Source organism: Rhamphochromis sp. 'chilingali', assembly GCF_963969265.1.
Source record: "Rhamphochromis sp. 'chilingali' genome assembly, chromosome: 7".
Classification (NCBI taxonomy): Eukaryota; Metazoa; Chordata; class Actinopteri; order Cichliformes; family Cichlidae; genus Rhamphochromis; species Rhamphochromis sp. 'chilingali'.
The window spans coordinates 37,147,959-37,173,680 of NC_137934.1; the positions used below are offsets into that span (position 1 = coordinate 37,147,959).

Consider the following 25,722-nt stretch of genomic DNA (forward strand, 5'->3'; position numbering starts at 1 on the left):
CTTACATTTGCAAACTGACAGTAAAAGTGCCGTAACTACATCAGTGGCTAATCTTCAGTGACGGACAAATCACTGTCACAATGTTTCAAATCAGTTTTTGAACTACAGGGCATGTTAGTGCTAATAATACAAGACAAACTAAAAAAAGAGAGAGGGTCACATGTTTTAAAGCCCAGAATCCTAAAGGGAAGCCAGCTCTGTCTTAGACACTTACATTGCATTAGATGTGCCTGAAAATGGTGAAATGGTACTATATGTATAACATCATTCTTAACATTTAAGCAAATGTAAACATTTATTTGCTAAAACAGCCATGTAGTATACCAGAATAGTTCCCCACTGCTTAATATATTAAATACAGTGTTTTTCTGCATCTGCTTACATTTTGCAGAAATCAAGCCAGCATGGTTTTTAGTGATTCTGGTCCACAATACTCTGTGCTTGAATATTTGAGTTGCTCCAATGAAGTAGTGTTTTGCAGTCTATCCATAGTGAGTGCAGCAATACGTACTTCAAAAGGGGAACTGGAGTACGAACTGAAAGTGAAATTGAAAAAAGGAGCAATTTAAGACCCAAGTCTGTCACAAATGCAAAGGCTTTGTTGGTCTTTCCTCAGTGGGCATTACAAGCTAAATATAAAGTCTGACCTACCTTTTTCTTTCTCTTGGTCAGGATGGCCATCACACTCTGAAGGTCTTTTTGTATACACTTTGTGTATGTAGAGGCTTCAGGGTGAGAGTGAGAGAGCAAGAATGGTAAATGGCCTGCATTTGTATAGCGCTTTACTCAGTCCCTAAGGACCCCAAAGCGCTTTACACTACATTCAGTCATCCACCCATTCACACACAGATTCACACACTGGCAATGGCAAGCTACATTGTAGCCACAGCTGCCCTGGGGTGCACTGACAGAGGCGAGGCTGCCGGACACTGGCGCCACCGGGCTCTCTGACCACCACCAGTAGGCAAACGTGGGGTTAGTATTTAGTTAGTATTTTAGAAGAAAAGCATTTATTATGTTTGAAATGAAGGCTCATGTCCAAAAGGCGCGATTCTCAAAATGATGATAAATGTACAGATTAAAAACAAGTTGCTGATTTCGTTTCTGGTTCTTTTATACACTGCTCACTGCATAGACGTTATAAGTGAGAGACTGCATAAATCTGAATAATGGACTTGAGCAGAAAAGCACATTGTGTTCCATGTAACACTTTCATTTCCATTAAAGTTTTTATATTTAATATGTGCATGTTCAGTTAAGACAAAAGGCCCTCCGTTTGAAAGGCTAACGACTTTGTTCCAACAGAATAATGAGAAAGAAAAATGTTAGCGAAATTGTGTATTTTTAAATCAAATGTATTTCGTCAGTTGTAATCAGGATGAAACCTGTTTGTCATTTCTCAACACCGCACTCTGAGTGCAAACAAACACACTTTCCAGCGTTCACAAGTTTAGAAGACTCAACGAGGTCGTTTTCAAGAAGCTTGCCAAAACCATCCGGTAAGTTAATTAAATGAGTTGGTTTGTTGTCTGAACACAGTGTAGACATCTGCTGCTGGTTACCATGTAAAAACAAAGTAGAACGCACAAGTTGATTTACACACTTAATCTAATCTGATCTAAACTGACAAGTATGCACATAGTGCCCACGTCACATTCAAGTGCTAACACGTTTTATTATTCTAGTAATAGTCTTTTAAAAAAGGTTAATATGAAGAATTTATACTTGGTAGCAGTAATAGTTTTGCATACATAGTACTATTTAATAATAGAAGTGGTAGTGTCTGTGAAAAGTAGAAACTACTGATGATAACTTGTTGCAGTTTAATGCAGCCTTATTTTACATTTCATTTAAATCTTGTTTTGCTCTTCTGTCTCTAGCAGATTGGAAATTTGTCACGAGTCCTGGTGTGATCAAATTTTCCTTCAGCACTTGAACCAGGCTAAGAGTCTGGAAAAGGGGGAGGAGAAGTGAGAACCTTAAGAGAAGATGGTATGGCTTTATTTTGATTATTTTTGGTTTTTGCTGAAAGATTGTTTCTTTTAAATATTTTTGGTGTTAATGGTTTCTTGGATTTCTGCCATGAATTGTCCTTTTGTAGGTCATTTTTTTAAACAAATTACTAGCTGAACTTTTGAAACACAGCAATGGAGAACCAGTCAGGTGGAGTCTAATCCAGAATGCCAGAGAGCTATAAAAAGTCACAGTCTCTGTTTTAACTTTTAATCTTACTTATTACTTAGCAAATTCTCATTTTTAACTAAAACTTTATTAGAATTGGGTTTTTAAAATGACTTGTCTTTTTTTTTTTTTTTTTTGTTATAGGTCTTCAATCATCAGCGAACAACCTACAACCTGACCCCAAGTGAAAGGCTTCTGGACTCACTGTCTCTCTGGGAATACTTGCCAAAAGCTGCGAAGTGAACAATGTTGTAGAACTGAAGTGACAATAAAAAAACTTCACATTTAAGAGATTTGTTTGTAATCCAATAATTTACATGGCTAACACCTCATAATTAATTTGTCTCTTAAAGTTTGTAGTGGGCTTGAAAAACACATTATTAATTTTATAAAAACACAACTTGAATGTAGCATACACACCTCAGATCTGCAGTGCAAATGTTGGAGCAACCAAAGGACTACCTAATGATGTATGCAAGAAACATGCTTTAATGGTTAAGGCTGTCTAAATGTGCATTTACTATTTAGTGAAAAACCAAGAGGTCCTCAGATGACTAAAGGGCAGAACTCTTGAGTGGTTGAAGCAATTAGACCAGTATTAATGTAGTTCTAATAAATGTCAAAATGTGTCCTTGCATGCAGAAATGTGTACGTCATTTTAATTCTACAAGGTTCGAAATCCTTATTTTGAACCTTGCGTCCCCATATTTTAAACTGATGCTACTCCTAGACGTGGTGTCTTACTCTAAATCTCAGATTAAATGTCTAACACTCCCCTTTCAACCCACTGTATAAGCTTATTCGTGACGGTTCATATGTATATTTGCCTGTTTCTGTTTTTAAAAAGCTTGTATTGCAGGGTGTACAATGCCATCATATTCACTAGATGGTGCCATTGCACTGCCAGGCTGCATAATCCCTCTTCAGAGTATACAGGGTTTTGATCCACTCAGGTCTGTGTGTGCAAACTGACTTCCTATCACTGTGTGAAGATGTTCATGTATGCATTATTTCCATATGCCTATAAGCACCACCTGGGGGTGGAAGATTTGAAACAGTTTGACAGCGGTTTTGTTCCACTGTAAACTGTAACTGTACAGGTTACATTCCATTATTAAAATTTCTGACATTCTGGGCGAGACTTTTGTTTGCACAGGGTTTAGTAGCTGGGCAAAACCAGATCCTTCTGTCATCTCCTAGCATTTTAAATTATGCATTGCTACTGTCTCCTGGCTGTAACCTGGTTTTCGAGGTTGTAGAAATCAATCTTCCTATCTGAATCTTGGCAAGAAAGCAGATACTTGTGTTTTCTTAGACCTGAAATCGCTCCAAAGTAGAAGCCAGTTAATGTGGTTAATGCCTGGGAGAATGGATGAATCAGCTGGGAGTCATCTGGATGTTAGAGATTCTCTGGAATAAAACGATGTCCTCAAGAAGCAAGTGTTTGAATTTAGGCTGCGTACAGTAAAACACATTTTTATGCTCCCTTATGTCTGTGCTGAGATGTGGTAATGTTCCCCGTGGTCGTGTGAAATTCACTGGCTGCTTGTTTCGCTCTAAACTCAGTTTTTACAAACCATTTGAAAGGAGGAAGGGGCTTTGTTTTTCTCTCTTTTTAAGACGTCTCTGTAGGCTCTCTGTTCTGGATAACAGATTTAAAAACAAACTTAAAGATCCACAGATTCCTGTATGACTGATTTGGAATTTTCCCTCTTTTCTCCTCCTCTGTTTTTTCTGTCAGTCTCCTATAGAGAAGCTGACCTGGAAAGATCGCCTTCCCGGATACTTGATAAACGTGTCCTCTATCCTCTTCATGGTGAGTATTTAAAAATGTGTTTTAGGGCCAGTGTAGGATGAGAAAAATGTATGTGCAGAGCTGGGAATAAAAGGGATTCCTTTTTCCTTTTTTTTTTTTCTTAAGATCCATTTGACTTTATAAGGTTGGATTGACCTCATCAAGCAACAGCGGATAAGAGAATACAATTAGATCTTTCTTTCCAGTTGGATTTAGCAGTAAAGAAATACTTTTAACTTACCAAAGCGCACATTTTTTCCTTCTAAATCAGAATCAGAATACTTTATTCATCCCGAAAGTTACCACTTTAAGCACGAGTTTCTCAACATTACTATCCCCCTCTCTGAGATATGTATGATTTTAAAATAAGGTTTGGTTACATCTGATCTAGCCTAGCCGTGTCATTTTCTCAGAATTCAAGTGTGAGAGCATAATAAGTCTAGCCATTGCTCTATAACGATTTGAGTAATAACTACCCTTCCTTTGCTTGTGTTTTTGCTCCCAGTTTGCGCTGACATTTTCTGCAGTTTTCGGCGTCATCATTTACCGCATCACAATCTCTGCGATTATGGCGATGAGCCCTGACCCGGAGATCAGGCACAATGTTCGGGTGACAGTCACTGCCACTGCGGTCATCATCAACCTCGTGGTTATCTTGATTCTGGATGAAATCTACGGTGCTGTGGCAGTGTGGTTAACTGAGCTAGGTACAGACACACACACAGATGTCCTTTTACTCTATTCTAGTAAAGTAACTTTGGTTTCAAGTACCAGAGAGAATGGGGGGGAAAACTGGATCCACTGGTGAACACTGCTAAAAACCTTGATTGGTTTTCTTTCCTGCCAAGAGTTAAGTAAAAAGATCATTAACATTTGAATATCTTTAATAATGAAGCTGTAACTGCACAAGATGTTAGCTTAGCTTAACAGTCACCATGCTGGTCACCATGCATGATATCAAGTCTCAAAGTCATCAAAGTCTGATTAACTTTAGAAATGTATTTTTTGAATTGCTATAAGTATGGGGTTTTTTTTTATAGTTTAAAAAAAAATAAATCTATATATATATATATATATATATATATATATATATATATATATATATATATATATATATATATATATATATATATATATATATATATATATAGATATATAGATATATATAGATATATATATATATATATATATATATATATATATATAGATATATATATATATATATATATATATATATATATATATATATATATATATATAGATAGATAGATAGATAGATAGATAGATAGATAGATAGATAGATATATAGATATATATATATACACACACACAGTGGGGCAAAAAAGTATTTAGTCAGCCACCGATTGTGCAAGTTCCCCCACCTAAAATGATGACAGAGGTCAGTAATTTGCACCAGAGGTACACTTCAACTGTGAGAGACAGAATGTGAAAAAAAAAATCCATGAATCCACATGGTAGGATTTGTAAAGAATTTATTCGTAAATTAGGGTGGAAAATAAGTATTTGGTCAATAACAAAAATACAACTCAATTCTTTGTAACATAACCTTTGTTGGCAATAACAGAGGTCAAACGTTTACTATAGGTCTTTACCAGGTTTGCACACACAGTAGCTGGTATTTTGGCCCATTCCTCCATGCAGATCTTCTCGAGAGCAGTGATGTTTTGGGGCTGTCGCCGAGCAACACGGGCTTTCAACTCCCGCCACAGATTTTCTATGGGGTTGAGGTCTGGAGACTGGCTAGGCCACTCCAGGACTTTCAGATGCTTCTTACGGAGCCACTCCTTTGTTGCCCGGGCGGTGTGTTTTGGATCATTGTCATGTTGGAAGACCCAGCCTCGTTTCATCTTCAAAGTTCTCACTGATGGAAGGAGGTTTTGGCTCAAAATCTCACGATACATGGCCCCATTCATTCTGTCCTTAACACGGATCAGTCGTCCTGTCCCCTTGGCAGAAAAACAGCCCCATAGCATGATGTTTCCACCCCCATGCTTCACAGTAGGTATGGTGTTCTTGGGATGCAACTCAGTATTCTTCTTCCTCCAAACACGACGAGTTGAGTTTATACCAAAAAGTTCTACTTTGGTTTCATCTGACCACATGACATTCTCCCAATCCTCTGCTGTATCATCCATGTGCTCTCTGGCAAACTTCAGACGGGCCTGGACATGCACTGGCTTCAGCAGCGGAACACGTCTGGCACTGCGGGATTTGATTCCCTGCCGTTGTAGTGTGTTACTGATGGTGACCTTTGTTACTTTGGTCCCAGCTCTCTGCAGGTCATTCACCAGGTCCCCCCTTGTGGTTCTGGGATCTTTGCTCACCGTTCTCATGATCATTTTGACCCCACGGGATGAGATCTTGCGTGGAGCCCCAGATCGAGGGAGATTATCAGTGGTCTTGTATGTCTTCCATTTTCTGATGATTGCTCCCACAGTTGATTTTTTCACACCAAGCTGCTTGCCTATTGTAGATTCACTCTTCCCAGTCTGGTGCAGGTCTACAATACTTTTCCTGGTGTCCTTCGAAAGCTCTTTGGTCTTGGCCATGGCGAAGTTTGGAGTCTGACTGTTTGAGGCTGTGGACAGGTGTCTTTTATACAGATGATGAGTTCAAACAGGTGCCATTCATACAGGTAACGAGTGGGGGACAGAAAAGCTTCTTACAGAAGACGTTACAGGTCTGTGAGAGCCAGAGATTTTCCTTGTTTGAGGTGACCAAATACTTATTTTCCACCCTGATTTACGAATAAATTCTTTACAAATCCTACCATGTGAATTCATGGATTTTTTTTTTCACATTCTGTCTCTCACAGTTGAAGTGTACCTCTGGTGCAAATTACTGACCTCTGTCATCATTTTAAGTGGGGGAACTTGCACAATCGGTGGCTGACTAAATACTTTTTTGCCCCACTGTGTGTGTGTGTGTGTGTGTGTGTGTGTGTGTGTGTGTATATATATATATATATATATATATATATATATATATATATATATATATATATATATATATCTCGATCGATAGATAGATTGATTTATTATACAAGCTCTTCATACATCCTGTTAACTACAGTCTATTTGGGAACATGTACTGGCATGACAGTTGCAACAGACTGATATTTCCTACGTTAAGGCTAGGCCAGTAGATTGCCCTGGTTTTGTTTCTAAGCTAAGGTAATTATATCCTGCTAGTAATTTACTCCTTGAATCTAATCTAACCCTGATTTCTGGAAATCAGGGAGTTGTTTCAAATATCCAGAATGACACATTTACAAATGCTAGGAGTAAAATAATGCCTAGGTCTCTTGATAAAACATGTAATCATCTTCATCTTCTGTATCTGAGAAAGAGTCCTTCTGCCTCATGGTGGACAGCTTGATAAAACTTTGATGTTTTCATGCTCCAGCCATCCCATCAGTCATCCCAGGAGGGTTTTCCTACATTTATATTCATATTCAAAACCTCTGAAATAGAAAAAAATTAGATGGAGAAATGTGAGGGAAGAGAGAGAGAGAGAGAGAGAGAGAGAGTGTGTGTGTGTGTGTGTGTGTGTGTGTGTGTGTGTGCGCTCGTGAGTGTGTGTGAGAGAGATGATGTGCAATGTGAAAAGTTCCAGTATTTTAACCTACTTCCAGCACAGTGATCATGTTAAACTCTCTTCACTTGCAGAGTTGTCACTTTCTGCTGAACAGACGCCATTCTTGTGCAGTCATAACAGTCTAGAGTCACACTGTAGAAAAAATAATGTGGACACCTTAGAAATACAAGCCTAATAGAGCTGTGCATGTGTTTGCTTGATGTTTCTTTTACATAGGCCCCATTTCATTTCTATTAGCATGCCTCTTTTTCTGTAGCACTCATGAAATACCGTGCTAACTCTTTCTCACTGTTTCACATCAACTATTTTTCAGAGATTCCTAAAACAGAAACCAACTTTGAAGAACGGCTCATCCTGAAAGCCTTCTTACTCAAGTTTATGAACGCATATGCTCCCATCTTTTACGTGGCTTTCTTCAAGGGACGGTAAGCCCTCTGTGTTTGTGTTCACCATTGTACCATGAACACCACATCTGAAATGTCACCTATAAAATGACACCCACTTCTTTTTAGTGTCACTACTGGGACCTAATGTTTTTTTTTGTACGTTTTTGCAGGTTTGCTGGACGCCCGGGAAATTATGTGTATGTGTTTAATGATTTTCGGATGGAGGAGGTGTGTGATTTTTACCTTTAAACATAAGTTTGTTTTTCATTTGGATTAGCGAAATTGGATTCAAAAGTTACAGTGTAATGTGTAAAAAAAAAAAAAAAAAAAAAAAAAAAAAAAATGATATGTATCCCCCAGTGTGCTCCAGGAGGGTGCCTCATTGAGTTGTGTATTCAGCTCAGCATCATCATGTTGGGGAAGCAACTAATCCAGAACAACATCTTTGAGATTGGCATCCCGTAAGTCCATCAATTTGTATGAAGATAAAAATGAAAAGAAGCAGTCAGGCAATAAGATTGTCCCTTGTATGTGTTTGATTGCTAGTGTTTGATATCATTTGGACATTGACATAATGCTTTCCCCAGCCGCTTACTCTAACCCTGAAAATCAAAAATGAATACCTTACCCTAAACCTATGCCAGTGCACTGAACCTATAATTAATGGCTACAGAAAAACCATGCTCTTTATACTTAACCGTAACCCAATTATAAACCTGACACCAACACCACATTTTGAGCCTCAACAATGCCTTCAAACACATGGGGACGAGTGTTTTGTGACTGTTGGTCCCCACAAGTATAGTAGCATGCCAATTTTCTATTCCCACAAAGATGTCTAAACGTGTGTACACACACACACACACACACACACACACACACACACACACACACACTTGCTGACAATTTCTTGCAGCATCTGCTCTGCCCTTTCTTGTTCTAGTAACATTCCTTCCATGTCTGGACAGTGGTTTTGTGCAATAGCTTAGCATTAACATGCAAATCTGAAAGCTCAAAGGTCATCTACGTTTATAACAGATGTCAACCAGACACCCTTTCTAGCTTCAGGCTACACTTTTATTGTTGCTTTACTCACTCATTAGGTGAGCTTCATCAAAAGCTCTGTTAGTCATCTTGATGGACCTGCAAGTCGCAGCACATGCAATCATATCTGCATGCCATCCTTTCCACTGTTACACATTCATCTCCTTAAAAGTTTCACACCTGGTAGAATTGTTGTGTGCAGGTGTGTAACTCATCACATGTGCCCTGTTGCTCCATGTGTGTTTATGCAAACAAAACATAAAAAATATTTAGGTTGTATTGTATATCCCTTCACCAAACTGCAAACACACATGCATATTTATGGTTGTATTACTCATGTAAGAGTGCATTCTTAGAGAAACACCCATGCTCTCACTTTCCTTCACTGTCTCTTCAGTTCTCTGTTGGCTGTTCCCTTTTTCGCTTACATAAAAACCCTAAAACATTCAGCCCCTGGCTGTCAGTTCACTGGGTTTTCAACAAACATCAGCATTTCAGCACCTCTGTAAATACTTATTTTGCTATTATGTTTCACAAGCAGTCTGCAAATCTTTTATTGTTCCAGCTAAGGTCTAGAGAGTTTTAACGACTCTGTGCTGTGCTAGAAACTCCAAATGCGATCGTTTTGTTGGAGTCATTGCACTCATTCAACTGCATCGGTGCCACCTATTTTAGTTTCCAGCTTTGATATCTTTTACTGAAAGTAAACAAGAAAGCAGGAATTGTGAGTGGAAGGTATTCATGCCCTGCCTCTGACAACTTTAGAATGGATTTTTGCAGTAGGGATTAATCACAGCTATAACCCAGCAGTCAGTTGGAGCCTTACACATAGTACAGTTGCAGTAAAGGTAAAGTCTTTTATTGTCTTTGCACTTTCATCTTCCTTCATTTTAACAGGAAATTGAAGAAATTGGTCCGTACATTAAAGGAAAAAGAAACGACACCAAAGGCGAGGGAGGAAGAGAAGCCACCTCAGCAGTGGAACCTGGACTATGCCCTGGCTCCCTTTGAAGGCCTCACTCCAGAATACATGGAGATGAGTGAGTATGCATACACACAGAGAAAAATGGCCTCACAGTCTGTAGCCTGAAAACTTATATAAGACACATAAGACGTTTACATTATGCTGCTTTCCAACAGATGTCACTGCAAAACTGTGCAGTGCTGTGAGTTGATGAACTCTGTATACTACAGTGGAATGCAGGGACATTTACAGGAAGGCAAGCAGAGACGAAAGACAGAAAATATTAAAAACAGGAGGCATTAGTTTTTAAAATAAGAACAATAGTATTTAGAATATTTATTTATAATAATGGCAAGGATTCCCACCCACCAGGAACTCCTGGTGGGAATTCCTGGACTCGTTCCTGGTGGGTGATGGGCTCCGCCAGGGCTGCCCTTTGTCTTCGGTTCTGTTCATAATTTTTATGGACAGGATTTCTAGGCGCAGCCAAGTGGCGGAGGGCTTTCGCTTTGGTGGCCTCAGAATCTCATCTCTGATTTTTGCAGATGATGTGGTTCTGTTGGCTTCATCGGGTGAGGGCCTCCAGCTCGCACTGGAGCGGTTCGCAGCCGAGTGTGAAGCAGCGGGAATGAGGATCAGCACCTCCAAATCTGAGGCCATGGTTCTCAGCTGGAAAAGGGTGGAGTGCCCACTCCGGGTCGGGGATGAGTTCCTGCCCCAAGTGGAGGAGTTCAAGTATCTCGGGGTCTTGTTCGCGAGTGATGGGAGAAGGGAGCCGGAGATCGACAGACGGATTGGGGCTGCAGCTGCAGTAATGCGGACGCTGCACCGGTCCGTCGTGGTGAAGAGGGAGCTGAGTGTAAAAGCGAAGCTCTCAATTTACCGGTCGATCTACGTCCCTACCCTCACCTATGGCCACGAGCTGTGGGTAGTGACCGAAAGAACGAGATCGCGGATACAAGCGGCAGAAATGAGCTTCCTCCGAAGGGTGGCTGGCCTCTCCCTTAGAGATAGGGTGAGAAGTTCGGCCATCCGGGAGGGGCTCAGAGTAGAGCAGCTGCTGCTCCACATCGAAAGGAGCCAGCTGAGGTGGTTCGGGCATCTGACAAGGATGCCCCCTGGGCGCCTCCTGGGTGAGGTGTTCCAGGCATGTCCCACCGGGAGGAGGCCCCGGGGCAGACCCAGGACACGCTGGAGAGATTATATCTCTCGGCTGGCCTGGGAACGCCTTGGTATTCCCCCGGATAAGCTGGACCAGGTGGCTGGGGAGAGGGAGGTCTGGGCCTCTTTGCTTAGGCTGCTGCCCCCGCGACCCGGCCCCGGATAAAGCGGATGAAGATGGATGGATGGATGGATGGATGGATGGCAAGGATTCCAATAAACCACTGTAAGCTGGAGCTGCCCAACTTATCATTGCCTGACACCACTCCATGCTATTTACGCCATTTTAAATGTATAGGCTTGCCATCAGTGTTGAGTGTTTAAAATCACCTTGGATAAGCAACAACTTCTCAGTTCTTTGTATGGCATCTTAGACAGGTAAGATGCCATACTCCTCAGATACAGTATCGAGGATACTTGAGGGCGCATGAGAGTTTGGCCAACAAGTTTATGTGTTTTCTGGACTTGGACATGGCATTCGACCTTGTCCCTGGGGTGTCCTGTGGGAGGTGCTTCGGGAAGCGTGATACAGCTGTTGCAGGAGTTTAGTCCGCTGGCAATAAGTCGGACTCGTTTCCGGTGGGTGATGGGCTCTGCCAGAGCTGCCCTTTGTCACCGATTCTGTTCATAATTTTTAGGCGTAGCCAAGTGGCAAAAGGCTTCCACTTAGATGATCTCAGAATCTCATCCCTGTCTTTTTGCAGATGATGTAGTTCTGCTGGCTTCATCAGGTGATGGCCTCCAGCTCGCACTGGGTGACATGTTAGATATCAGTGAGGTTGCTGACTGGCAGCTTTGAACTCAGTGAAACCTTGTAAATGTTGTTTTTCACAATACGGCTGAATGCTATGCTTTACTGTGAACCCTGAGAGAACAGACTTCTTGTTTTATTGGATTTTAAATCATTTTGACCATGTTTTTCACTCTGTGGTACTGACAGGTTTTTGGTACCTGGTGGCGCTGTGATTAGGGCCTTTCTGTGTGGGGTTTTCTTGTTCAATCCGTGTCAGCGTGGCTTCTTTTCGGGTACTCCGGCTTCCTCCTGCAGCCCAAAGACATGCGGTTATTAGGGATAGGTTAACTGGTGATTCTAAATTGTTCATAGGCGTGAATGTGAGTGTGACTGGTTGTGTGTCTCTCTGTGTTAGCCCTGCAACAGGCTGACAATTTGTCTAGCATACTGTTACGAAATCAGTTTCACCCCGGTTCTTTTTATTCCTCGGGCATCCAGAGACTGCACCGGAACTCAGTAGTCATTTTCACAAAACCTTTATTCATCTTTATTCATCTTCATTTAAGCATGCATCTTCTAGAAGGGAAGACGTGCAAGGCCGGTGTCCCTCTGCAGATCTTCCACTCCTTTGTTTGTTACAGTCAGCTTTATAGAAGCGACCCTATCATAATACCCCCATGGTGTACTGCAAACTCTGTCTGTGTGTGTATGCACGAGCGCGTGAGTGCCTGTGTGTGTGCGCGTACTCGTATGTCTATGTGAGTGCACGTGAGTGAGTGTGCATGTAGGTGTGGGTGCATCATAACAGTCAAAGCACTGTGTGTGTGTCTCTGTTTGTGACTTCCTGCCGGTCATAAAAGTAATCTCCTCACCTGAACTACACCAAATTCCTCTACACAACAGAGAAAACAGAGTTAACATATTACAAACACTGAGACCCCCACCCAGGTCTCCCCTGGGCAATTTCCACTCAACATTAACTTCTCTTTGTCTTACTTTCACAGTTCAAAGTGGGTGGGCCTCCTAGAAATCTACTCCTAAATTCATGACACACTCAGGCCTTTATTGCATCCAGGGCAGTGTCAGTGTCTCTACAATAATTCTACATCCTACCTAACACATTTCTAAACTCTCAAATAAGCTACGCATATCTTCAATACCCAGCCTGCTATAGGGCGAGTTGGATGAGAGGAAGAAGATGGATGGATGGATAGAGGAGCATTTGGACCCAGAAACTGTTACTTACTTCAAACTTAAGAAGCAGATTTAAAAATTTTTTGAAGCTCATTAGAAACAAAACAAAGCATTTTGTATCTCTCATCAAAAGGCACAGCTAAAACACAACAGCCAATACAGTGAGGATAACCTATGACAGGGGAGAGTAAATTCCATGCATCATGCCTGTTTTGCAAACAATGAAGCTAGTGTTATTTTGACTAAATTTCATTTAAGCCCCTACATTTTTCTTTGATTGACTCAAAAAAATGTAATCAACCAATCTAATTCAGAGTGAGCTTGTGAAACTGCCTCTTTCAAAAGGTTTTACTGAATAGATAAATGAACATACATTTGAACCCTAATTTTGTACAGAGAATAAAAGAAAACAAGAAACTGAGATACAATCAACAAACAAATGAAAGACGTGCACTGTTTGAAGGAGACATGCAGCGCTGGCCTCCATGCTGCACGGCTTGAGGTGTCTGATCATTTCCCCACTGCTGATAGAAGTCTAAGCGCTGCAGCAGTTTCACAAACATGCATCAACAAGCTTGACCTGTAAAAAAAAAATTGGTGTTGATCTTCGTGAACCCATAAAATGGGCCGTGTTTTCCTTGGATATCAGTGCCATATAGAACTTGTGTAACAGTGTTTTCAAAGTGAAGTTTTCTTGGCAGAATTTGATGTTTGTGGGAACCTTACACTTGGTTTCTATTAAGAACATCAAAATGATGGTAGTTTTATACTGCTGTAAAGTAATCCAGGTCAAACTGGATGAAAACCTGGTGATTTTTATGTTTCTGCTGTGTTTTAGTTATTTCATGTGACATGAATAGAGTGAGGACGGGCGGAACAAGAAGACTGGGCTGTAGCTGTAGGGCACACAGAGGAATGTCAGAAATGTCTGACACACGCACTGTAGCGAGTGTGTGTGAATGGATAGTCTGGATTTGTGTTAACTCATTTTTTAATTTAATGTATGCGCGTCTTTCTTTGTGTGACTGGGTCGAACTCGTTAACTTCGGCTCAGGTAGATGTTGGGTTATTCTAAGCTTGCCCTTTAGCGCTCGCTGTGCCTCGGCCGTATTTTCTTCCTTTCCACTCATTGTCTCAGTGTAGTGTCTTGAGGTGAAGCCGTCAGTCTTCCGCTCGCTGGAAATCCCCGTTCCCACACTGCTAAAGTTCCAATGCTCTGACAGAAGTCCTGCACTGGCCGCAGTCAGGAATACTGCCTTGTGTTTCTCAGGTTTCCTTTCAGCATTCTTTACAAGCGGGTGAACTGATCATGAGACGACTTGTTAGACAATTTATTTCTCCAAACCCAGCCCCATTTTGCTTTGTCAAACCAATCAGACTGTAAGCCCACCTTGAGGTTATTGATGCTAATATCATATGAAAGCTTTTACAATACTAAGTGGAGAAAAATTTGTATCACAGCAAGATTTCAGTTGATGTCACAGCACATTTGCTCTAACAAATACTAGTCCAGTTCTACCCAGTGTCCAAATAAACTGCCTAACTGCCTTTATGGTCCTCAGCCAAAAATCCAGACTTTATACTACTTTCTAGATTACTGCTTCCACTCTGTGTGGTTAAAAAGAATGTATTCATCCATCTAAACCTATTGTTTTTGACTAACATCTATGGTTATACAAAACCTACACGGATATATTGATTATGATGTTTGACAAATTCAGATTAAATCCACCTGATTAAATATCTCAGTCACACAGCACACAGTGTAGATGCACACCCCCATTAAACACTGCTTAATCATAAAAATGTCTCAGCTTGGCTGCTGCAGCAGAGGGTTTAACCATAAAAGGCATCTTCTGAACCACCAAAAAGCCCAGACAGACAGTGTGACTCTTGACCAGACAAATGACTGTTCACAAATGTCAATCCGAGGGTGTATTAGTGGCTACTGAAAAAATGTGCTTCCTGTGTTGTGGGTTTGATTTCCTTCTCATATTGCGTGAGATGTGGAAGAGCAGAAATACAATTGGAACCCAAAGTATTTGAGCAGTGGCGCTTCTTTGGTAGCTTGCCTATAGTGGATTTTAAACAATCAATATGTGATTGAATACTTAGATGCAAATTTTTTGAAGGTAGTTACCGCCTGAAGCCATCAGCATCACCAAATGTAATAGTTTAAATTTGAGATGCTCTTTCAGGCCTTTACTGCAGCTGCTTTCAGTTGCTGCTTGTTTGTGGGTCTCTCCGCCTTCAGTTTTACCTTCAGTCACCGAAGATTGCTGTCTTGGGTTGAGATCAGGTGACTGACTTGACCATTGAAGAATATCCCGTGTCTTTGCCTTGACAAACTCCTGGGTTTCTTTTGCAGTATGCTTTGGATCATTATCCATGTGCACTGGGAAGCACTATCTGATCCGTTTTGCAGCATTTTTGTGAATCTAAGCAGAGAGTGCAACTCTGTGCTCTTCATAATTTATCCTGTTACTTCTATCAGCAGTCACATCATTATTTAACACTATTGATGTGGTTCCAGTGGTTGCCATACGTGCCCATCCCATAACACTGCCTCCTCCATGTTTGACAGATGATGTTATGCACTTCAGAGCCGATTCTCTGCTTCTTTGTGCTCTTCTCTTGACATCATCAGTGGCGCAAACCACTGGTCACATTGTTCTGTATTTTCATTCATACTGGCAATTGTAGACTTTGCCATTGTCACTTCTTTGAAAATGTTGGTTTGTTGATGTTGTGAAGTGTTTTTTCCTAATCAAGGAAATAATTCTGTCATTTTGCACTGCAGTCATCTTCTGTGGCTTGCTGAGCTGCCCCAGTGCATTCATTCTTTTTATGAAGCTACCAGATTGTGGAAACTTGATTGAAAGATAAAAACTGCTTGTCTGTCAATTGTGTGATTTCTTTTAAGCCTATGAAAATGGGAGACTTTGCATAAAAGCTGACGTAAACAGTTAGTCTAATGCTTTTGTTGAACCCTTTGAATTAAAGCTGAAAGTCTGCACTTGAATTACATCCTGATCATTTGATTTAAAACTCTGTGGTGGTGTACAGGGACAAAACTGCCAAAAACAAGCATCATCGTCCAAAAACCTGTCGACGTAACTGCAGCTTCACAAGGGTTAACTTGAAAACAGTTTTGAGGCAGATCCAGAGATTTTCAGTTAAACAACTTTTCTCTCCAAAGCAAAATGTGCCAAACACTGGGGCTTATGTTAGCATGTGACATAAACTTGAACGTTGTAAACATCTGATTTGTTTTACTTTTCAATGGTTCAATGTTCTTTGTGCCCTTGAGACATCATAAATTAAGTAATGTAAAATCATGAAATGAAACTTTCATGAGTCCCGTTTTTGTTTTGCATGAGGCTTTGGGAGCAGATGTATTGTTCATCTTTATACTTAGATCATCACATCATCTACATGTAGAATGGCCATTAATATCATCAGCAAAATTACAGTAGGAAGTATGGGATATATCAACAATTAACATGTAAGCAGTGTTTTTTTTTTTTAATTGGTAATTGTAAATATTGGTTTAAATATAGAACTTATTTATCTGAATACATGTAGACAAATTACCAAAAAACGTTTTAATGTCCTATATTATACATCCGATAGATGTAATAACTGTTTCTCTTTCTGCAGTCATCCAGTTTGGTTTCGTCTCTCTGTTCGTGGCTTCTTTCCCGCTGGCTCCTCTCTTTGCCCTGCTGAACAATATCATTGAGATCAGATTGGATGCCAAGAAGTTTGTTACAGAGCTGCGTAGGCCAGTCGCTGCACGAGCTAAAGACATTGGTAAGCTAATCTGACACTCAGTTTATGAATCGCCATTCTAAGCATCAACAAGATGCTACAACTCATCTTAAACCAGTCTGATTTGATTCTTTGAGTTAGCAGTGGCTTCAGGCAGTTTGGCTAATCTCACTAATACACAGACTGAAACCTCTCAGCTTGATTTCCAAGCATTTTTCACTGTACCCAGATACTTTTAAAGAGGTTTAATAAGCCCAAAAGCCACACTGTAAGGCAACCGATTCAATAACATTTTTCTAGGTAACTGATATCACCAGAATGATGGTTTGCCAGCGAAATAATTCACTTTGGATTATTAAAATAAGTAAATTCATAATCATCAGATGGATTATTTGTCTATGTGTAGCTAAGCTCTGGTCTATATGCAGATCACTTAAAAATTAGCTAACATTTGCATCACACTCAGTTATAAATATATCCTTTAAATACTTTATAGGTAAAGTTTAACTGACTGTCTCAGTCCCTATACAGTTTTATTACTGTACTTAATACAGACTTTCCTGTTTTTCCTGTTTATTCCCTTCAACTTATCCTTCTGTCTTTTTTGCTTCTCACCTTACAGGCATTTGGTACAATGTACTAAGTGGAATGGGCAAGTTCTCAGTCATTATAAATGTAAGTATAAACACAGTGTTCCACTCTTCCAGGTTTCTAAATTAGTAAATGAGGCAGATGCATGCAAAATAAAAACCTGAAGATAATTATTCTACAAATATTGTAGTAATATATGTGTTTTAATTACTTCACAAAACACCCAAACACTTAAACATTTATCACTGTTGGTGCAATTGGTAATCAATTTAAAGTCCTCTACAGCTCAGTTTATCTTGGGGAAAATGGTTGTATAGTATATATGTTGCATATACTGCATGGATCTTCCACTTCTTCATGTCTTTATAAGATTAAATGTTACCTGTTTTTAGAGACCGGAGACAGGAATGCACTAACAAAGTTGGCATAATGGTGCATTTCCAGACTTCTCTAACACAGATCTCTGTGCTGCTATAAGATAGGTGAAATTCAAAGTGCCTTAGAAATTATCAAATGAAAGAACAGAGAACAAGTGTAAAGTGCAAACGGGTCCAAACAGATCTCCTTTGAGCAGCACCTGGTGAGGAAATCCTCCTTTTAAAAGGAAGAAACCTTCAACAGAACTAGTCTCTGGATGGGCGGCCATATTTCTTGACTGATTAGTTAATAAGTAGTTAAATAATTGTTTATTATAGATTTTTAATAAAAAAAGATATTTGCAATTTTGGGGCAAATTTTACACGCAGGCATGGATAATGTGTGAAATACTCTTTTGGATCTGCTGATTAGACCTTTTGTCAATTTACAGAGTTGTATCTGAAATACATAAATATGCAATGTTTGTGGAGGGGAGGGGGAAGGGGGGTCAGGAAGGTTCTGCTTTGCATTTGTCTCTGGCCAGTGAGCTAAAGCCCATCTACGGTAGTTTACTTTTAATACTAAACAGATTTGTGGCAGATCCAAAAACAAGCAGCAGGAGTTTTTAATGTAATCTAGATCTGAGGGATTGGACACACACTGTGGACCGTGGCTGCTGGGGCTCTGTGGGTCTTCTCAGCCTGGCTGGGGGGCTTCTTTGCCTCTCTCCTGCTGTGTGCCCAGCCTGGAGGCTGCAGTCCGTGACCGGCTCCCGGTGCAGACGGCTCCCTGTGATAGCGTTTCCTCACCTGGCTCATGTCTGTCCAGCCCAATTTTACTTTTTAAGTGTGTGTGTGTGTGTGTGTGTGTGTGTGTGTGGGGGGGGGGGGTGGTATGTATCCATGATTGTTTATATTAATGAGAGTGTGGGGAGTGAGTTGGAGGGCAGGGTGGGGTGGGCTGCTTTTAACCATGTAAAGCACTTTGTGCTACATTGCTGTATGAAAAGTGCTTTATAAATAAAGATTGATTGATTGACCAGGAGCTTCACAACAATAACAGATGTGTATCTATCAGTTCTACTGACTTTAATGTTCCTTAAACTCAAATGTATATTAAACAAATGCACAGTTTACCAGATTTTTGCTCTTTGTAACCCCTGTCCCTCCTCTCACTGAAAAGAACAAGCATCAGTCTGAGGTTTTCTGTCCTTTACAGCTACAGATAGTTTGGCTTTGAGTAATAGCTGATCGTATTCTGATTTGATTCTGGTCTTACAGTAGCTTAATAAGCTACATTCTTCACTGTGAGAATGTTTCCTTAAAAATCAAATTGTTTGCATATATAAAAAGTGAAGGAAGAAATGTGAACAGCATAAAACATGATTCAGTTTTTATACTTTTCTATATCACTGGTCCTGACAGACAGACTGTTTCACTCTTTCTGTTTTGATCTCTTTGTCTTTCTGTCTATAGGCCTTTGTGATCTCCTTTACGTCCGACTTCATCCCTAGGCTCGTTTACGAGTACATGTACAGTCCGACGGGCACCATGCACGGCTTCATTGACCACACGCTGTCCTACTTCAACGTGTCCGATTTAAAACCTGGCACAGCACCACAGAACTCTGAGCTTGGAAACATAACTTTATGCCGGTAAAACACACACCCATGCTCACGAAGTATATTTGTAGCAATTACGTTTTGCTCACATTTCTGTGGGACGAGCACTTCTGTATTCAGCAAATAGCCAGTCAACATGGGAATACCTATTCAACTTGTTTATTCACTTGTCATACATGGACAAACGCTGTGCGTTTGGCCTTGTTGCTTTTGTTCCCTCAACTGCCAGTGAAGTATTTGGTGAGCATTCAAGAAAACATTCAGGCCAATTCATCTATTTTTACATCTGAGGAATTTAATTTGGGGAAGGATAAAACAGCATTTCTGTGTTTTGTCATAACTTATAATTTTGGCCTTTGCAGAAACATGCAAACAGTGTCTCTATTAACAAGGATTCACTCAGATTATTATGTATAAATTAAGGTTAATGGCCCTTTAATCTTGACTAAAGAATGTTTGTTTCATGGAGTTGAAATCTTCTCTTTATATCTGAACTTGTATTTGAGTTTAGGAACTTTATTTAGTGCTTTGAACGTTTATCACTGGTCTCAAAAATGTTTCTGTGATAAATTTAGTTAAACGTTGCTAATTTTGAAAATCATTACAAGTTTGGATTGCTTAAGAGTGTTTTGTTTTGGGTACAACAAACACTTTTTAATGCTCAACCTGAAGGCCTGTTCTGCATCTAATATTAAACTCCAATCTGAGGGAGGGACAGCTGATTTATTGATTTTTTTTTTTTTTTCACTTGATTTTTCTTGAGTTGGGTTGTGCTACAGGGCTAAGGGCTGCAGTTGAATGAATCAAAAACCTTTTGTAGTCGTCACTATCATACCAAATATTGATGTATTAATATTTTGTGCTAGCTACAAATGTGAAACACTCAATTAAACGGCGAGGAACTAAGTTCTTGATTAAGACGCACCATCGCACCCTCATGCAAACTGTAATGCCACTTTGAATGTGGAAACAACAAGAATGGATTGGAAAGGCATTATTGCAAAATGCACAATTGTATCTTTTATGCATTTTCACTCATTCCACTGGTAAGCATCTCTTTCATAATATCAATATAAAGCTTTGCAGAGGAAAAGGTCATGGATGCCAGCGCCCACAGACAACTGAGGCCGACCTGCTGTTACATAAGATGGCAAAGAATTACTATGCGAGAATGCAGTCTTTGTACCACTGTAGGCTGATATGTCACATCGCAAGAATGACCAGATAGTGTTCGCCTTGAACGTTTCATAGGCGTGAAATTGGCTGCAGGATGTTCCAGGAAGATTTTGTGTGTCTGCAGTGAGCAGAGCTGTGTAGTCATGTATAGACTGTATCTAGACAGTGCTGCTGATGTGGGCAGTGCCTCTGGGCTCAGGGCAAATGATTCAGCTCTGAATTTCAGATTCTCCAGACAATGGTTGCCTTTTTTTTTTCCTCCTTCTTCTTTCTGGCCCAGTTAATTTGGGGTTCTGGACATATGGATGAATGCATGCAATAGTCAAGATGAATGGATGGATAATAACTATCCATCCATTCAGAGGATGCAGAGATGAGGGGAGATATCATTGAACTGATGATCAGATAATAATACAAAGGAATGCTTTTTAAGACAGTAAGGAAACTGTTGAAATGGAAAGATATAGAAATACCAGTGAGGAAATGAATGAATGAAGGCAGGGGGGTGGTGCTGCATATGGATGGGTGGATAAATAGATGGATGGTGTGACAGAAGCTACCCACCAAGGTTTTACATTTTTAATAAAATTTTAAAAACAGCAGTGTGAGGAAGTTGAAGATTCTGCATCAGTGAGCAGAGCATGACTGTACATCTCCGCAGTCCTTTTTGTCCTACAGTGTTGTCGGTGTCATCAAAATTCTGAATGTGAAACAAAGAGTTAAACATTTTAAGACTATGTCAAGAAAAGGACATTTTCCTTTTCTATTTTCCATTTTTGATGATGTTGTGATGCTGATGTTAGCTGTTTTGTGTAAATTTATATGAAAATAGCAGTAACAGTGTATCTGGTTAAAACTTTAAACAAATAATTTTTATATTATTATATCTTTTTAGTGTATAGCTATTTCAAAACTGTTTATTTAAGGAGATGAAATTTGAAGTGTGGGATGTTGAGTAGCCCCTGGCGTAGAGTAAAAGCTCACTTTTAAAACAAAACAAAAAAATCAGTTTTAAAACAGATTTGGAGTGGCTGTACCTCCTCTTATATCACATCTTTGACCTTTGACCTCCATGTGTCTGACATCTACTGATATAAGTTGGTTATAATAAAATTATATTTAGCTTGAAAGTGTAGATTTCGAGTGATTTACAGAAAACAAGGAACCTACCATTATATGGAACGCCAGGACTGCCATAATGAATTAATTAAATACACCATTAAATAATTAATTAAATGTGGCAATAATTAATTAAAATTGGAATTAATTAATTAAATAAATAGTTATGACACATGTAATTAATTAATTATTGACACATTTAATTAATTATTTATGTATTTCACATTTTAATTAATTATTGACACATGTAATTAATTAATTATTGACACATTTAATTAATTATTTAATGATATATTTATTTATTTCATTTTGGCAGTCCTGGACTGCCAAAATGAAATAAATAAATATATCATTAAATAATTAATTAAATGTGTCAATAATTAATGAAATGTGTCAATAATTAATTAAAATGTGAAATACATAAATAATTAATTAAATGTGTCAATAATTAATTAATTACATGTGTCATAACTATTTATTTAATTAATTAATTCCAATTTTAATTAATTATTGCCACATTTAATTAATTATTTAATGGTGTATTTAATTAATTCATTATGGCAGTCCTGGCGTTCCATACCATTATAGATGGAAATGTATTGAAAATCATAATCTTAGAGGAAAACTGTTAAAATTGCCATTTAGGTATATACCTGCTTTATATCAAGACAGTACTCACTCCTGAGCTGACGGGAAGTTGGCTTTGCTAACAGGCTTATCAGCAGGAAGTCAATTGAGGGTTAAGCGGTTATGCAATGGATTATCAAATAATTTGTAAGGAGAGGTTTCCTCTCAGCATTAGGAGAAAATATTCTTTATTTTCAGTGCTTGGTTTAGTAATTCAATTCAATTCAATTTTATTTATATAGCGCCAAATCACAACAGCAGTCGCCTCAAGATGCTTTATATTGTACAGTAGATCGTACAATAATAGATACAGAGAAATCCCAACAATCATATGACCCCCTATGAGCAAGCACTTTGGCGACAGTGGGAAGGAAAAACTCCCTTTTAACAGGAAGAAACCTCCGGCAGAAGCAGGCTCAGGGAGGGGCGGCCATCTGCTGCGACCGGTTGGGGTGAGAGAAGGAAGACAGGATAAAAGAAATGCTGTGGAAGAGAGACAGAGGTTAATAACAGATATGATTCAATGCAGAGAGGTCTATTAACACATAGTGAGTGAGAAAGGTGACTGGAAAGGAAAAACTCAATGCATCATGGGAGTTTTAAGGAGTTATTAGGACATCGTGATAATAATGAATTGCAGTGGTCCAGCCTGGAAGTAATAAATGCATGAACTAGTTTTTCAGCGTCACTCTGAGACAGGATATTTCTAATTTTAGATAGATATGATACAAACCACTGCAGTGCATTACCTGTAATACCTACAGCATGCTTTAATCACTCTAATAGAATATTATGGTCAACTGTATCGAACGCTGCACTGAGGTCTAGCAGGACAAGCACAGAGACGAGTCCACTGTCAGAGGCCATAAGAAGATCATTTGTAACCTTCACTAAAGCTGTTTCTGTGCTCTGATGAGCTCTGAAACCTGACTGAAACTTTAATATATTGCCTCTGTATTAGTTTGCCATTACAGTATATTAATACTGTATTTGAGCAAATATTTGAAAATAAACTGGAATTACAGCAAAAACAAAAATGTCACAAGTGAAATGTTGAACAAGAATTCTAAAGCTGCTTAAACTAATGTCTGTTAAGTCAAGAATTTATGAAACAATAATTTAAAAACTTACTTTTTCAGGTTGGAGAGTATGGGTAATAGGGTTGTGACAAACATAGCACAGTAAAAAAAAAAACCTTGAAACTTATAGGGAACAGGTCAGGAGAAAGGTACAGTAGTGAGTGTGTACAGTAATCTGTAAAACATAGTGGAACACTGTCATGGATTGGCCTCCCCAGAGCCCAGACCTACAACATTACTGAAGCAGTGTGGGATAATTTTGACAGAACAGAACAAAAGTCAGTCGAAATCCAAAAAGCTTTGGAATGTCATTCAAGAAGCCTCTTAAAGACCGCTACCAACAGACTGCTACTTTTAGCTACTCCCTTATGTATAAGGAGTTACTACAGCTCTATGTATGATTTGGGAGTTTTATTTTGCCAGATGCCCTTCCTGAAGACTACTTGAAGAAATTACAGGAAAAGAATGACATGAAAAGTTTCTTAAAGAGTTCAGGCTGTGTTGAAGAACATTTGATTTGGTTTTCTGTCAGTTTATTATGTTCTTTGTGACGTAATACCAGACTGATTTGGCTACATCACGGCAACACCGAAGGTGGTCATATAAAATATTGACTTTACATTTTTTATTATTATTATTTTTTTGAATTGTACAACTGTGGTTTTGCCTTATGTTTTGTATTTCCATGTATGTTTGCACATTTAACTGAATCACATTTTCCTAGTGAAATATAAAGAGATGGGGACTGGCTCAAGACTTATATTACTGTACGCTGATTGCATTGATCCACATATTGTGTAAAGTTTAATACAGTATATACTGCCATTTGCCAGCATTAAATAATCCTCCATGTTTTTAGTTTGAAATGAAACGTGACCTCATTGGAAAAACAACATAAAATTTTGTGCCCCCAAAGTCTGCCCTCCAAAAGATTGCATCCGGCTCCATTTTCCTGCCTAGAGCGATCTAGAGACAATGAATAAACTGCACAAGGGTTAAAGGGGTTTGGGGCAAATGTGGGGTGATGCCAAACCTACCAAATGGATCCAATATGAAGCTCATATGTTCGTACAACAAACAGGATGATAGCTAACAGCTACCATGTTGCGTAACACAGGTTTACTGTGTATTTATTTATTTATTTATTTATTTATAGATGGGAATGACCCAGACGAACACGCTCGTCTCACATAGTAACCCTAATCTTATTGAGAGGTCTTCTGAAAGAATATTGAGTTAAATGCTTCAGTGCTGCAGAGCTCCACTATTTTAACCAAACATGGAGCTTTGAGAAAACACATGCGTGCACACACACAAGAACAGAGAGAAAAATCATCTTTGATAGCACAACTGTATTTGTGATTCCACCTAAGAAGTGTTAAGTGAATTAAACTGACAGAGACTGGTCTTATTTTATTTTTATTTCATTTTTTTTTTTTTATATTTCAAGATGACCTAAAACAAAATGTTGCAAAAATATTACTGAGAGACTGAGAGACAGATGATTAGATCAAAGGAAAAAGAAAGGGAAAGAAGACTGACTCTCACGGACAGCATTCCTCACTCATGACTGTATAAGGAGAAGGAGTCAGGCATCATAAGACCATGCTAACACACACACACTGGCCCTCCCCTCCCTCTCTGTTATTTCTATACTGTTAGTCAAGTGCTTAGTGAGGCAGCTCATTCAGTCCCTTTAATTTATTTTGACTTCAGAGGAATTTTTTCATGACAGTGTGTGGAATTGACTTTTGTTGTGCAGTCATTTTAATGTAAAACTTTGATGTGAGACATCCTGTTTGCGTGACGTGTTAAACTGCCCTGCAGTTCGAGCTTCCTGCATTTCTTTTCTGTTATGCTTTTGTTTTGCTTCTTGGGGTGTGCAGTTTTAAATACATCTATGTAAAATATAAGGAATATAGTTTTCAGGTTCAAGCTCTGTCATGATTTGCGGGTTTATTTGAGCCAGTGTTGTTGGGGATCTTCCAGAACTGATCGAGTTATAAATGCAGGAAAGAAATGACTGACTTTCTGACTTTCATGCTCAAAAGAATATTACAATCTCTGTAATTTCTGTGAAGGCTCTCAGTCATCCAGGTCATTGTAGTCTAAAGAGCTTGGAAAGAAAAGCGTCTGGACTTCTTTAAGTTGCTTGAAGACGTTTCACCTCTCATCCGAGAAGCTTCTTCAGTTCTAAGGGTCAAATGGTGGAGAGTCCCAGAATCTCTGTAATCATGTTTCCATAAATTGCTGCAGAAGTGAGAGAGGACCTTTGCACCACACTTGATCCAAGCATAGTGCAAGC

General features: G+C 39.2%; 1 protein-coding gene across 3 annotated transcripts in view; it reads left to right on the plus strand.

Annotated features, from left to right (window-relative positions):
• ano2b (anoctamin 2b) overlaps positions 1-25,722 on the plus strand; it is a 64,545-nt gene that overhangs the window by 33,558 nt on the left and 5,265 nt on the right. For all 3 annotated transcript variants that reach the window (XM_080887892.1, XM_080887894.1, XM_080887893.1), the window contains 9 exons: positions 3,923-3,997; positions 4,482-4,683; positions 7,908-8,019; positions 8,151-8,208; positions 8,341-8,441; positions 9,922-10,064; positions 16,737-16,889; positions 17,470-17,522; positions 19,271-19,449. In XM_080887892.1, the coding sequence (XP_080744018.1) occupies positions 3,923-3,997; positions 4,482-4,683; positions 7,908-8,019; positions 8,151-8,208; positions 8,341-8,441; positions 9,922-10,064; positions 16,737-16,889; positions 17,470-17,522; positions 19,271-19,449 (1,076 nt within the window). The remainder of the gene's footprint in view (positions 1-3,922; positions 3,998-4,481; positions 4,684-7,907; positions 8,020-8,150; positions 8,209-8,340; positions 8,442-9,921; positions 10,065-16,736; positions 16,890-17,469; positions 17,523-19,270; positions 19,450-25,722) is intronic.